The sequence below is a fragment of the Lissotriton vulgaris genome, chromosome 2_1 (genome assembly GCF_964263255.1).
Source record: "Lissotriton vulgaris chromosome 2_1, aLisVul1.2, whole genome shotgun sequence".
Classification (NCBI taxonomy): Eukaryota; Metazoa; Chordata; class Amphibia; order Caudata; family Salamandridae; genus Lissotriton; species Lissotriton vulgaris.
Window position 1 is genome coordinate 1,449,252,805 of NC_141687.1, and position 14,923 is coordinate 1,449,267,727.

At 42.7% G+C, this 14,923-nt stretch overlaps 1 protein-coding gene across 1 annotated transcript in view; it reads right to left on the minus strand.

Moving 5' to 3' along the window:
* Positions 1–255: 255 nt before the first annotated feature.
* Positions 256–14,923, minus strand: part of ACMSD (aminocarboxymuconate semialdehyde decarboxylase) — a 729,028-nt gene continuing 714,360 nt past the window's right edge. The window contains exon 10 of the mRNA XM_086957308.1: positions 256–621. Within this exon, the coding sequence (XP_086813434.1) occupies positions 559–621 (63 nt within the window). The 3' untranslated portion in view covers positions 256–558. The remainder of the gene's footprint in view (positions 622–14,923) is intronic.

Genomic DNA, 14,923 nt, shown 5'->3' on the forward strand with positions numbered 1-14,923 from the left:
AACACCCCCCTCAAGTAATGTCTATAGGATACTATCCATGTCACAGAGTAGTTTTATTAACACAATTGTGCCAACACATGTATTGATGTTATGTGTTGGCACTACTTGATGTTAGCACCAATAAATATAAACACATTTGTTAATTGGTAACATTTGTAAAAGTGGCATCAAAAAATCATAAAGGCCACGTAGTTCATGCGGATTTTAAATAGTGAATTCTTAATGCTTTCTCAAATGATTGAAGAATTCGGTTGCTGGAAAATGGAGATATTTTATTTGGTGGTAGTTATTATCTATACATTAACCCACTTATATTACCTGCAATTGAATTATGTTGAAAAAACAGACAAACACATGTTTTGCACCTATGCTGTTGAGCCTGGGACTTTCTCAAGACGGTAACAGTATTTTTAAATGAATCAAGTCAATGGCTATGGACATAAGCTTCATGAGTTTGTCTAACTTTCTTTGTGTACATCTGTCGCCTTCAAGTTTCATTACAGTGGTGTTGGTAGAGCCAGTCCTTTTACATTTGTTTTTTTGCTGATGTAGCTTTGGTCATTCAAATGATTTTCTTTCCAGATTCAAAAATGACAGTGCATTTTCTGCCTTCAGTCTATCCTGTAAAAAAAAGAAAGATTTTATTTGAAAAATAAATATAGTCCCCTTTAACCTCCTACTTGAAAATTATTGCACTCAGTAATAAATTTAAAATGCTATATTGCAGGCTCTGCTGCATTATGACCTATGACCTTTATGTCTTGCCCTTTGGTAAGATAGTATAATATAGATTGATGCATCACTTCATTATCCAGTCAATGTTTACAGATTTGCGATTTTATATACGCGCGCATAGTACACACGCACACACACACACGCTCACACAACAAGCAGGGAGCATGGAGCATGGAGTCTGGGCAGCCACCTTAAATCAAATTAGAGCCATCATTTAATATGGAAACACTGGCACTCCTCAGGGACTCAAAGCTTCATCTGTTTATTAAAGAACAGACACATTTTTTTTAATGAGCTTTAGCACTTCCAACAGATCCTCTGTCAAAAAGACTATAGAAACAAATAAGGCGCCCCAGGTATTTAAATACAAATCACTCCTTAAAATGAAAGACAGGCTATAAAACCATTTACAAAATAGTAAGTAAAATTGGTCATGAAGAATAGGATGAATTATTCCAACAATTATGAAACTTGATCATATAACAATTATTATCTCAAGCCCTTTTTTATTGTTGTTCGATAGCTAGTGCAATTACGCTATAGAACTTTCTGATCTCTTAATTGCCATCCAATAATGGTTCGTTGACAAAATCTCACAAATACATTCATGTAGCCCAGTGCTTCAGGACTAAGCAAATATATTACACCATTCAAAATATTAACACATCACTCTAACCAGCGAATATCTAAATGCTGAGAAAAATGACCTCATTCACTTCAAAAGTATCAATATGCAAAAATAGTTAATTATTCAGAATAACCCTCATGTACCTTTTGGATTGCCATTTGCCACGGGATATGTGGAGTCTTGAATTTTCATAGCTCTCTGGAGCTCAAGTATCTTTTTCTTCAAAGGGAACACTATGCTTCATGTGTCCGATTTTTCTGCATGGACACCACAGTGCATAAGCAACATGGGGGTACTCCATGTAATTAATGTCCTTGTATGTATCGATTTCCATTGTAGCAGATACTACAAAGTCCTTAACATTCCACGCCTTGCGGAATCTTGGTTATCATCATCGCCTGTGATAAATAACTTCTAACCAGCCTCTCTCTGAATGATTTGATCTTGAGATGGACTTGAGAATATGGTCCCCAGTAAACTATTTTCTTTGAAGAATATAATACATTTGTTGAATAATCACACCTGCATTATCAGCAGCAGAATATCTGCTTTTAGTTTTGTTTATTGCTAGGCTGAGGCCTTACGTACATATGCTCTCCTTGACAGCTCTGTTGGAAAATGTTCTGTCTATTCTTGAATTAACAGATGCAAATCTTTACCCCTCTGAGGAGTGCTGCTCTATCCTTGTAAAATAAGGACTGTCATTTAATATTCACTCAAAGTCACCTTTTAAATTTAGTAATGGCTATGACATAAAAACCCATGAAATGCCCCATTATGGTTAGGACTAAAAACCACAGCTCAATGAGATAAATGATCTTACTAATGGTCTGACATATTACTTTATCATTAATATCATGAATGGCATGACTGACTGTCTTTGCCTGTGTTTGTGTTGTAATTTAAAGATGTGTTGACTATGAGCACAGGTAGAGGATAGGAGCAGGCAGTAAGCATATTCGGGAAGAGACAGAAAGGAAGCGAGTAGCATATTTATTATAGGTATTGCATCACCCTGCACCACGCAAGGCGACCCAGTTGAAAGTGCAAAACCTACAATGAGATTTATCAAGCCACGCAAGGCCAACATCTGTGGTCCTGCTTGGCTTGGTAAATCTAGTGTAACGCAAGGCAGTGCAAGTCACTGCCTCGCATTACACTGCATGGTGAGGGTGATACATGGGTGGAACATTGGTGTTCCCATGCACCACCCAAGTATTCTGACGAATTCCCAGATTTTTAGGTAGCCCACCCATTACTCTTCATTTTGATTTTCACCCCACCAGTTTCTAATGTTCTCCACAATTTGCTTTTTCCACATTACTCTTCATTTTACTCTACTGTGTACTTTTTTGGCTGTTATTAAGTTCTATTGCCATCATTGCAGCCCTGCTTTGATCTGAGTATCTCAACATAAGCTATTTAGCTTGGTGCACCTGCATCTTTGAATCGTACCTTGTTTTTTTGAATATTCTTTTTGTTTACTTTAACTGTGACCTGTTTTGTGTCCCGTTATATTTTGTAATTATCATATACGCCCTGTCTCTCTTGGGATTTATGTTCGCTTTTTTTCTCCACACAATAGTTCGCACTCACTAATGTTTTAAGATGGCACCCGTCAGTGAGCACTTCCTTCACTTGGACCCTTTTAGTCCTCTTCCACTTGCCTATTTTCAGCTTTTAACACAGAGCTTTCAGCCCGGGCTACACCTTTGACATTGGATGCAACGCGTAGCGACAAACCCTTGTAAGTACACCGGCTCATGCCGGCTCATCTCTGGCTGTTATTTTGGAATATCTCACTCTCTTACTCTCGGTGGGTAATTCACTTGGATCTTTGTGTTTTTAAATTTTTGTTAACACTTCACGCCGTTCTCACCCATACACGTTGTTCACCCGGTTATACACTTAAACCACGTCTCTGCGCGGCGTCCTCACGCGTACACGCTCTTTACCCAGTTTTTAAATCTTACTTATGTTTCTACACCCATTCACACTATGCTTGTGTTCCCCTTCATTTCTACCACTCTAAGGTTCTTTCACTATGCACCTGGTAAACCTTGCTCGACGCACGTATTCGGGTCACCCTGTTCAACTATAGGCGACAGGAGGTATCAGCTTACTATTTTGCCTTGTACAATGGTTGTGCACGCACTACCCTTATATCAATAAACCATCAGTTTTCACCATTCTTTATATGTTTTACCGCCGTGTGCGGTTTGTGTACTTATGTGGATAAGCATTCTTGAAGTGACACTCGTTGTAGGTTATTGTCACGATTTGGTTTACCAAGGTTTCATGTGATGGAGTTATTGCAATCTGATAAAACCACCTAATGGTTGGTGCCCTCATATTATTATAGCTTTATCATTTCTTTTAGATTTTGTCCTCTGACGAAGGGCTGCAATAGCCTGAAATGCATCGGGAGAAATATGTAAAAACGCTTGATGGTCGCATTCAAAGTCATATTTGAGGTTCTGATATGAGACATCAATATCAATTATTGAAAAAAATCTTCATGCATTCATTGTTCTATTGAAGAATAAATCATCTTTTTGCATGTTCTATCAGAAACTTTAAATACCCGTCCCACGGGTTCTATGTTGTGCTTGGGGAACGTCCCTTAATCAGGAGACGCTACTTTTTAATTTTTGTATACATATTTTATTACATAAATAAAAACATTACACATAAACAATATTCCCAAAAAAAATCCTAATCCCTTCCTACCCATCCATTCTAACCCGGTTGCAACACAATACAAATATGTAGGCAATCCAATGGGAGGTAGTCCTTTACACACAAAAGTGAGAGCAACTTCCCCCTCCGGTCAGTCCCTATGTTGTGTGTATTTATACACTACTATATAAAAAAAATTTAAGCCGTTTGACTCCTCCTCTTCTTCTGGTGGACGCGTTTCAGCTCACTGATTCAGGCCTCATCATGACATGTGCAACAAAAGAAAGCAGCTACAAAATTATTTTGCACAAATCAATATCTTGTGTACTCTGCACTCCATATATAAACAAGCATTTACAATGCAACGGTTTCGCCTTTGGAAAAGTTTGAGCTATTGGCATTGTAAATGACAAATTTTGTATTTATGTGTTGGTTTTGAAAGCAGATCAATAAATGGCATTGTCATTTACAATGCCAATAGCTTAATCTCTCTGGCTGCAGGGCCCGCATTCACCAACATTGTGTGCATTATTACTGCAGATGTTTTAACGTATCCAGATTATTGGAGATTAAGGGAAACTACTCACTTAAGTAACAGCCAACATGGGGAACTAGCTTATTTAGTTAAGCATGTGTGGAAATAACATCCTCTTAACGATGTTGCCAACGAAACAGGGGCACAAAGTAAACTACTCAGCATTCATCCAACCAAGGGGCTTCCAGGTCGATAAACCTGGATATCTTAATGCTCCACACACTTGTTGGCAGGGTATACCCGAAGTAGGTCCCTTGCTCACTTTGGCACTGGATTCAAGCTAGCCTTGCAGATTAGGGGTATTACCCGAAAGCAGCCCCAGGATGCTTGTGTCCGGTTCAGGGAAGACCTGGATTGGCAATTTGGGCTGGACTGTTCCCATGAGGCACGGGGTCAAGACTGATTTGCTTATAGCTGAGTCTGAACTGAGGTGGCAAAGTGAACTAAAGAACGATGATTGATTCAACCACGATCTGTGACTTGGGGCAAGTGTCTGAAAAGTTTCTGCAATTCATCTCCTTGTGTTTGCTATTTAATACTCTAGTCTACACTGCAGAAACCTGTTATCATAATATGACATTACTAGGCATCACAGCGGAAAGACAGCCGCAGACCTTGACGTCATTTGGTCAAAGTCAAGTAGTTGATTCCAGGAATGAGACATAAGACTGTGACACATAGTCAAGCAAAAAAACAATTGAGGTCATATAGCAAATTCATTCTAAGCCCCTAACACCTCATAACGCCTGTTGTCAGACTGTAACATCACTATGGAAACCAGATGTCAGTCTCTGACAGCACTCCAGAAACCAGATATCAGACTTTGATGTCAGTCCAGGACCCGGAAGCTAGATTGTAACATCACTCCAGAAACCACATGTCATAGTTTGACATCACTCAGATAACTTGTAAGTAGGCTGTGATGTTACTTCAGAAAGCAGATATCAAACTATGACATTATCCACAGAACCTGCAGTTAGACTGTAAAATTACTAAAGAAACCGTATATTAGACTTTGACATCACTACAGAAAAATAGACCTCAGACTCAATCCAGATATCAGCCTCTGGAGTGGCCTCATGAACCAGATATCAGACTTTGATATCACTCTAGAAAAATAGAGATCAGACTCAAGCCATATATCAGACTCTGGGGTTACTCCATAAAGCAGATATCAGATTCTAACATCATATCAGAAAGCAGATATCAGACTTTGACATCACGCCAGGAACCTGTAGCAAGACTGTAGCATCACTTCAGAAACCAGACACTAAACCAACCATATTCCAGGAGTCTGTAGTTGGACTGGACCATCACTCCAGAAACCATCTATCAGACTCTGACATCACCACAGAACCTGCAGTTAGACTGCAACATAACTAAAGAAACCAGATATCAGAGCCGGACATCACTCCAGAAAAATAGATATCAGAATCAAGCCAGATATCAGCCTCTGGCTTCACCGCAGGAACCAGACATCAGACTCTGACATCATTCCAGGAATCTGAAGTTAGGCTGTAACATCACTCCAGATACCAGACACTAAACTGAAACCAGATTCCAGGAGTCTGTAGTTACACTGGAACATCACTTCAGAAATCACATATCATACTTTGACATCACTCAGAGAACCTGTAGTTAAACTGTAATTTTACTCTAGAAACCAGATATCAAACTATGACATTATCCCCAGAACCTGCAGTTAGACAGCAAAGTAACTAAATAAACCAGATATAAGACTCTGACATCACTCTAGAAGCCAGATATCAGACACAAGCCGGATATCAGTCTCTGGCATCACCACAGGAACCCGTAGTTAGACTGTAACATCACACCAAAAACCATATATCAGACTCGGAGCAGACATAGGACTTTGACATCACTCCATGAACCTGTAGTTAGACTGCAACATCACACCAAAAAACATTTATCAGGCTCAGAGCAGACATAGGACTTTGACATCACTCCATGAACCTGTAGTGAGACTGTAACATCGCACCAAAAATCATATAGCAGGCTCAGGCAAGACAAAGGACTTTGACATCAATCCATGAACCTGTAGTTAGACTGCAACATCACACCAAAAATCATATATCAGGCTCAGAGCAGACATAGAACTTTGACATCACTCCATGAACCTGTAGTGAGACTGTAACATCACACCAAAAACCATATATCAGGCTCAGAGCAGACATAGGACTTTGACATCACTTCATGAACCTGTAGTTAAGACTGCAACATCACACCAAAAATCATATATCAGGCTCAGAGCAGACATAGGACTTTGACATCACTCCATGAACCTGTAGTTAAGACTGCAACATCACACCAAATACCATATATCAGGCTCAGGCAAGACAAAGGACTTTGACATCACTCCATGAACCTGTAGTTAGACTGCAACATCACACCAAAAATCATATATCAGACTCAGAGCAGATATAGGACTTTGACATCACTCCATGAACCTGTAGTGAGACTGTAACATCACACCAAAAACCATATATCAGGCTCAGAGCAGACATAGGACTTTGACATCACTCCATGAACCTGTAGTGAGACTGTAACATCACACCAAAAATCATATATCAGGCTCAGAGCAGACATAGGACTTTGACATCACTCCATGAACCTGTAGTTAAGACTGCAACATCACACCAAATACCATATATCAGGCTCAGGCAAGACAAAGGACTTTGACATCACTCCATGAACCTGTAGTTAGACTGCAACATCACACCAAAAATCATATATCAGACTCAGAGCAGATATAGGACTTTGACATCAGTCCATGAACCTGTAGTTAGACTTTAACATCACACCAAAAATCATATATCAGGCTCAGAGCAGACATAGGACTTTGACATGACTCCATGAACCTGTAGTTAAGACTGCAACATCACACCAAATACCATATATCAGACTCAGAGCAGATATAGGACTTTGACATCAGTCCATGAACCTGTAGTTAGACTGCAACATCACACCAAAAATCATATAGCAGACTCAGAGCAGATATAGGACTTTGACATCAGTCCATGAACCTGTAGTTAGACTTTAACATCACACCAAAAATCATATATCAGGCTCAGAGCAGACATAGGACTCTGACATCACTCCAGGAACCTGTTCTCAGAAGGTGCCATCACTCCTCGACCACCATACCAGACAGTGATAGGACACTGCATCCGGTTTCGGCCTTAGCCTGCACAACCCTCTCTATCGAAATGTCGTTAAGTATTTCTATGAAAAAAACAAACTGTGTTTAACAGAAAATTATAAAAGTACCATTAAAATCCGCCAGAAACGTAGAAGGACTAGAGAAAGTATTACATTAGGAATCTGAAATTACTCGATACTCACTTTGAACAAAGGACATGCCAAAGTGCAGGGGTTTCTTCAGTAACAACAGCGCAAACAAGTACGAAATCCATAGGAACGTGAAAACGGAACACATAAAAAAAATGCAATTTCCACCTTTCATGGGGCACCAGACGAGGAGGAACGAGGCATAAATGGTCTGTTTGTCAGCATGAGACGCCTGCTTGTTTGCAGCTGAAGCAAAAGTAGCGCGAGCGCGACGCACACGTAGCGCGTGCACACGTAGCACTATGCACAAGTGTTTGTCTCGTGGTCACGTGATGACGTGTCGGGTTCCAGTTCTAGAATCGAATCTCCAGACGAACGACGTTGTACAACGGCTGGAGATTGGATTCCCGTGCGGGCAGATGTGCGTAGGTGGGCCGGCCCTTTGTATGTATAGGAATAAAAGAAGATTTAATGAACGGTACACTGCTCAGACAGGCTTAGTGTGAGGTGGGGCGTGCCGCGTGTCTAATGCGGAGCGAACTTGCTGACGAAGCGCCGGATTTGACCACAGAACAAATATGACAACAACAGCTGTGACACCGGGTGTCTGTTGCTCAGGGCCTGCATTGACCATTTAGCTCCTAATACAGGGATTATCCTTCATCTAGGCACGCTTGGTTTTGACAGGAGATGGGACTGGGGCACTGGGAGATAAAGTGGTGTGTGCGTGGTCGAACAATAAAGTCGGTCAGAGCTAGCAGTAGAACACAGGCTGCTCCACAGTCAATAACTTCAACATTAGGGCGCATCTCTTCTCCCAAGCATGTACGTCAGGTCATGTTTCTTCAATAAGTAAGTCTGGGATAAATCAAAAAGTAATTCATACTCGCAGAAAAAACAAGTCAGTTCCCGGCCCGGGCCGCGCTGTGATTGGCTGACGTCACGGGGGTGTCCCGGGCCGGCAGCCAATCACAGCGCGGCCCGGGAATGACGTCACGGGGGTGTCCCGGGCCGGCAGCCAATCGCAGCGCGGCCCGGGACAAAGGGGCGGGGCTTAAAAAAAGCACCAGAAACGCCCCCGAATCGCGTTTTCGTGAGAAAGCGCGATTGACAGCCTCTGCCTCCCAATGGCTAGCCTCCATTTATGGAGCTAGCCAATTGGAAACAGAGGCTGTCCTAACCTCACTACTAAAAACAAAAGATTTCGACTGGGAGGGGCTTCGCCCCTCGCCAAAAGTCGAAACCTAAAAACACATTTCTCTCTTGCTTGCAACCACATCTCACCTTCAACACCAATACAAACTTAAGACAGACTGTCGGATAGATAGTATCACCTCAGTGTTCTACATGCTAAGGCATGCTGTGAGAAAACAAAAAACAAAACACAGCCAATGAGCCCTCCTCCTCTGCGATTAGCCATGCGATTCACGTGATCTTAAACTTTCTGTATGGCAACCGTGCTCTTAACCAAAGAGCTTGTCACAGACTCTGTGAGCCGCCTGTGTGAAAAATGGAACATCATCAGGTCGTGAGGGTCTACTTACAAAATATATGGGAAGTAGATGACGCTTCAGTACTGAAGCTGCTATGTATTAAAGTCTGATGTCGGAAACCGTCCGGACGGCGATTCCGCTTAGTTCAGACCCTCTGTTCTGTAAATAAGGAACAAAGTTCAAAACTCCGGAGGGAAAGGGGCACATTTAAAAGGCGGCCGCGGTGCTCGTAAAACCAGCGGCATGTGAGACCCACACCGGCCCAGCCTTACCTAGTAATTAATACGTGGTGGATGATTCTCTGGTGGAAAACTCTAGGGGCGTACAGTCCTAAATCCGGGCAGCCACGTCCTCGCCGGCGCATACCAACTCCCAACAGGACTTTATCTCCTATTCACATCACAGACGCGCAATTAACGTAAACTATTTTGCGTAAAACTTTACATCGAACAGGTATACCCCTATCTGAAAGACGATTTTTATAAAAACAATAATCCCAGTTCATTGAGCCTGCAATACAGGGGTCGCTCTAGGAGCAAATTCATTACCTTTTCTGATTCATCTTCAGACTCAGAACAAGGGTCCTCTGGGTTCTACCAACCAGATTTCCAGTACCAGAGAGCCCAACCTTTTTTAGGCAAAAGAGCCAACAGGGGGCACGGAAACACTGGGGAATGGAGAGGTCAAAATCAGGAACAGGTATTCTTCAGAACCAGGCGGAGAACATACAGACGATGACGGAAGTTACAAATACCTCCCATACTAATGCAGCAGAACGCATCCCTATTTAAAATTTGTCAAAATACCAGCTTACAGACATAGAAACAAGTATCTTACAGAAAGGGTTATCTTTGTCCCTTTGACAGTCCCTAATCCGGTTGATTCGAAAATAGAAGTTTTACAATTTCTCTGAAAAAGCCAGGTTGAAAACCTTCTTTTCTGAGACCCTTGAATCAAATGGTGACAATGTTTGTGGCCTTAGATTCAAATCTACTTTCTGTTCTGAAAGTGCAGCAATGCCAACGGGAATTCTGGAGTTTGAAGATCAGGTGTTCAGAGAAGTGGACGCCCTAAATGAGAATTTTTTTTTTTAACATAACTGTTCTAGAGACCAAGCAGCAGCCCTGATCAAGCTAGCACAAATCCCCCCAATAGTTATAAAACCAGCTGAAAAGGGCAGGGGAATCGTGATTTGGGATAGTGCAGCGTATAATGCAGAGGTAATGCAGCACCTTGACAACACCATGCATTACAGCAGATAGAGGATAACCCAACTTTGCGATTGAAGTCGGAAATAAAGAGCCTCACATACAGGAGCTTGAAGAAGGTTGGCTCTGCAAACAAGAATATTAGTTCTTGACATGTACATCAGAGAGAACGCCCACTATCTATGTTTTGCCCAAGATCCGTAAAAGTCTAGAGAATCCTCCGGGGAGACCAATTATCTTAGCATGTGGCTCAATTTTGGAGCCCTTGGCCAAGTATATTGGAACCTTTCTAGGACCTTTTGTGACAAAAACTAGGTCATTTGTGTGAGACTCAAGGAATCTTATAACTAAAAATGGAAAAGCTACCATTTGACTCAGAGAAACAGCTATTGGTGTCTTTCGACATAGCAGCGCTATATACTAATATTCCCCCAAAACGAGGCGTTAATTGTGTTGAAAGACACCTTAAATCAGAGACAATTTCCACGCACAGTGCCAACTGATTTTGTTACAGCATTGGACACTCTGTGCTTAAAGGACAACTTCTTTACATTTAAGGACAACATTTATTTTACAAATAAAGGCAGTGGTAATGGGGTGTGGCTTCTCACCTGAGATAGCAAATGTAGTGATGGATTGTTTCAAACAAATGTGGATCTATAGCCAGGACAACCCTTTCCAGAGTCACATAAATAAACGGTTCTGATATATTGATGACATCATGATGGTGTGGGATGGTGACCACGAGACGTTGCAACTTTTTCATGAATGGGTTAATGCCAGAACACCTGATCTCAATTTCACAGTTGCACATAGCGATGAAATAAATTATTTTTTGGATGTATGGATCCTAAATAATGGGGTCATATTGGAGGTGAGCTTATACACCAAGCCCACCAACAGGAATACACTTCTACATTTCACGAGTGGGCACCCGAGAAGTCAGAAGGAGAACTTGCCCTATGGGCAATTTCTCAGCATTCATCGAAATTATACCAACAAGCATAACTATTTTGAATACGCAGAAAATATAAAAACAAAGCTAGTAGAATGAGGTTACCCAAAGAATCTCGTCTGCAATGCTCTAAAAAGAACATGGTTTACACCGAGAGAGGAGCTATTAGTTCCAAAAACTCGCTCTGAAGCTAATGCACTGACTTGTGTGCTGACTTATAATCCAAAAGCCAACAAACTGAAGAGGATTATACAACTGAGTTGGAGGATGATCAGTCATCTAGCTATCCCACAGCCATTGTTTGCCTTCCGCAAAGGAAGAAATATCGGAAAACAAGTAGTCAGAGCAGCACAACCCGGCAAAACAAAGAAAGATCTCAGAGGTATGCTTGGGCTTCCCCCCTTAACTGGTCATTTTAAATGTCATAACTGTGCGGCATGCCAAATGACAGAAGATTCCAAATCTGTCATGATCAATGGTAAGGAACACCACCAAAAATGTTTTTCCAATTGCAACATAAAGAACATAGTTAATTGCCTCAAGTGCCCCTGAGAGTTGTTCTATATAGGACAACCCAGACAACTGGTAAAAACTCGCATCTTACAACACAAATCCAGAATAATATATGAAACCAAGGTGCTTCCCTGGTCCAACATTACCAACAGCAGGCCACAGTGAAAATGACATCCAGTGATCAGTATTGCTAGAGGTACAAAACATGACTAGGGCCAACTCACCAACAAACTTAAATAGACTTGAAGCGCGCATGATTGAAAAATGTAGGACTGCTACACAGGGTTTGAACGAGCATGCTGAAATGTGGGCCTTACTGTAGCTCTTCCATGTCATTGTCCTGTTTTCATATGGGGTATGATTATATAATTATACAGATCGGTATTAGTAGGGAGGTTGTGTAGTGTAGTTCCTATATTCCCAATAGGCTATGCGCATTGGAATAATATACACTATAGATTTGACATAGGACTGAAGTCAGTATGTCTCTATCGAGTACATTAAACTTTTTTTTTAACTTTATTTTTCAATTTTGCAAATACAAACATTTGAACCCCCCCCCCCCCTCCCCCCCCCTAGGCATCATTAAAAAACATTTGGTTGCAGATCGACAGACTCATTATGGCACATCGCAAGTTAGGACAACATCTGACAATTACATAAGTTCATGTGGTACTATATCGAAAGACAGTATATTATGGACATCGTGAAGGAAGATCGGCCAGGCCCCACACCACACACCTTGCAATTAACCCCTCAATGATCCTCTTCCCTCTCCCCCTCATATTCTGATCCGTGAGCTGAAAATAGTTCGCTGCTGGTCCCCTCTGAGTCACTATGTGAAGTCTGACTGTCTGTAGTGAGACCCGCTATACACATGGTGCACCATGCTAACAAATCATCCTGTAATTTGTCACCTTTCTAGTAGCTTGCATGTGTATTTCCTCTGTGAGGGTCCATTCCCTCACGTCTTTAAGCCAAATGTCCACCTCAGGGGCCCTCTGTCCCATCCAAGTAATGGCCACCCTGCGCCTAGCCAGCACCAACATAAGTTGTAACAGTTTAAATGGAAGTTTCCTTTTTCTAGGTTTGGGTACTAATCCCAACAGGCAGTGCAAGGGGATAGGTAAATTCGGATGCCCGTAGTAGCCATTATACGACCGACTACCCCTGTCCAGAAACTCCCCACTAACGGGCATTCCCAGGCCAGGTGTAGAAATCCTTCACCTCCCACTCCACATCTGGGGAAATTGTCCCTCCTTTCTTCTGAATAGCGACTCACCGATTTCGGGGTGAGGTAGTTGCAGTGCATAAAGTTAAAGTGGATAAGCTTAAATCGTGCATTACAGGACACCTGCTGTGTCAAAATCCCTATGCGCTTGCGTTGCCCTTGATCTAGGGTTGCAACTAAGTCCGTCTCCCAGGCAGCCCACGCTGGTGGCACGGGGGGCAGATTCGCGTTTCATGGCCGCGTAGAGTAAGGCTATCAACCTCCGCCCCCTGCCACATGACAACAAGATATGTAAGGTATGGGTCATCGGGGGTATCTCCGGGCACCGCGGCCAAACCGAGCGCACTATTGAGTGCAATCCTTCGTAGTGCAGATATTGACCACCGCCAAGGCCAAATGACTCCTCCGCCTGTTCGTATGACAAGAAACTCTCCGAGGGGTATAGATCAGCGAGGACCTCACACCCTCCCTCCCTCCATTCGCGAAAGGACATATGCTGCTCTATCTCCACCATGGGTGCCAATATCCAAATCGGCAGTTCCCTGTGGAATGGTGCCGAGCGCAGGATTCTTTCAATAAAGCGTTGCCATATCACAGCCGTATGCCGCACCACATAAGGAAGGTCGGCGTTAGCCCCGGATCCACGCATTAAGGCTACACAAAGCTTCTGCACCGTGGCCCGTACAGCTAACAATCGCGTCTCCCACACGTCCGTGTCTGCAAACCACCTGACCGCCGGAAGGAGCTGCGCCGCATAATAGTATAAATCGAAGCGCGGGGCCTCCAACCCACCCTCCTCAAAGGAGCGCACGACGGTGCTTAGGGCCACTCTGCTACGTCGCCCCGCCCAAAGCAGGGATGTGAGCAGCGTGTTGAGGGTCCGGAAAACCCTAGGGGGAAGAGGACACAAGGAGTTCTGAAGGACATACAGTATCCTTGGCAACATCACCATTTTAGCGATTGCCAGCCGCCCCATTAGGGACAGTGGTAAGGTATTCCAAAAGAGTATGGATTGCCGGAGGGACGTGAGCACCCTATCCGCGTTACGGGCGAGGGACTGTTCCTCCATCAAGGCCACATGTATTCCCAGGTAACGGAAACTGGTCTGCTCCTACCTTAATCCCAGCTCTGGTAAATCCTCCTGAGGCACCATGTCAAAGCCGGATAATGGGAAAATTAAGGACTTGTTACGGTTTAGGCACAAGCCCGACACCTCACCGAAACGGTCTAGGAGGTGGAGCAACCTCGGGAGCACCTCCCTGGGGGTCGTTGAGTACATTAAACTTAATTGTGTGTGCCAGCTAACTCAGAGGTCACTAAAAACTTTCTCGAATAAACAAGAAGGGATTAGTCTCTGACAACCGCATAAACATGACAACTTTGTTTACCTCAGAACCGGAACAATATCTTCAGAGTCGTGGAAACAATAGATAACTATTTCACTCAATCAATCGTGCATGCTTTGTTTCTACAGAATTGCATATAAATAGTGAGACTTTTTTTCATCATTCGGAGGCAAGATGGCGACCACTGCGGACGCTTCAGCGTACCTCTCTTGCCGGTCCCGTTTAATGAGTCCTAGAGTGGAGTGGAGAAGCAATTTTCTTCCTTGTTGTTGACGCTTTTCCATTTTTCTG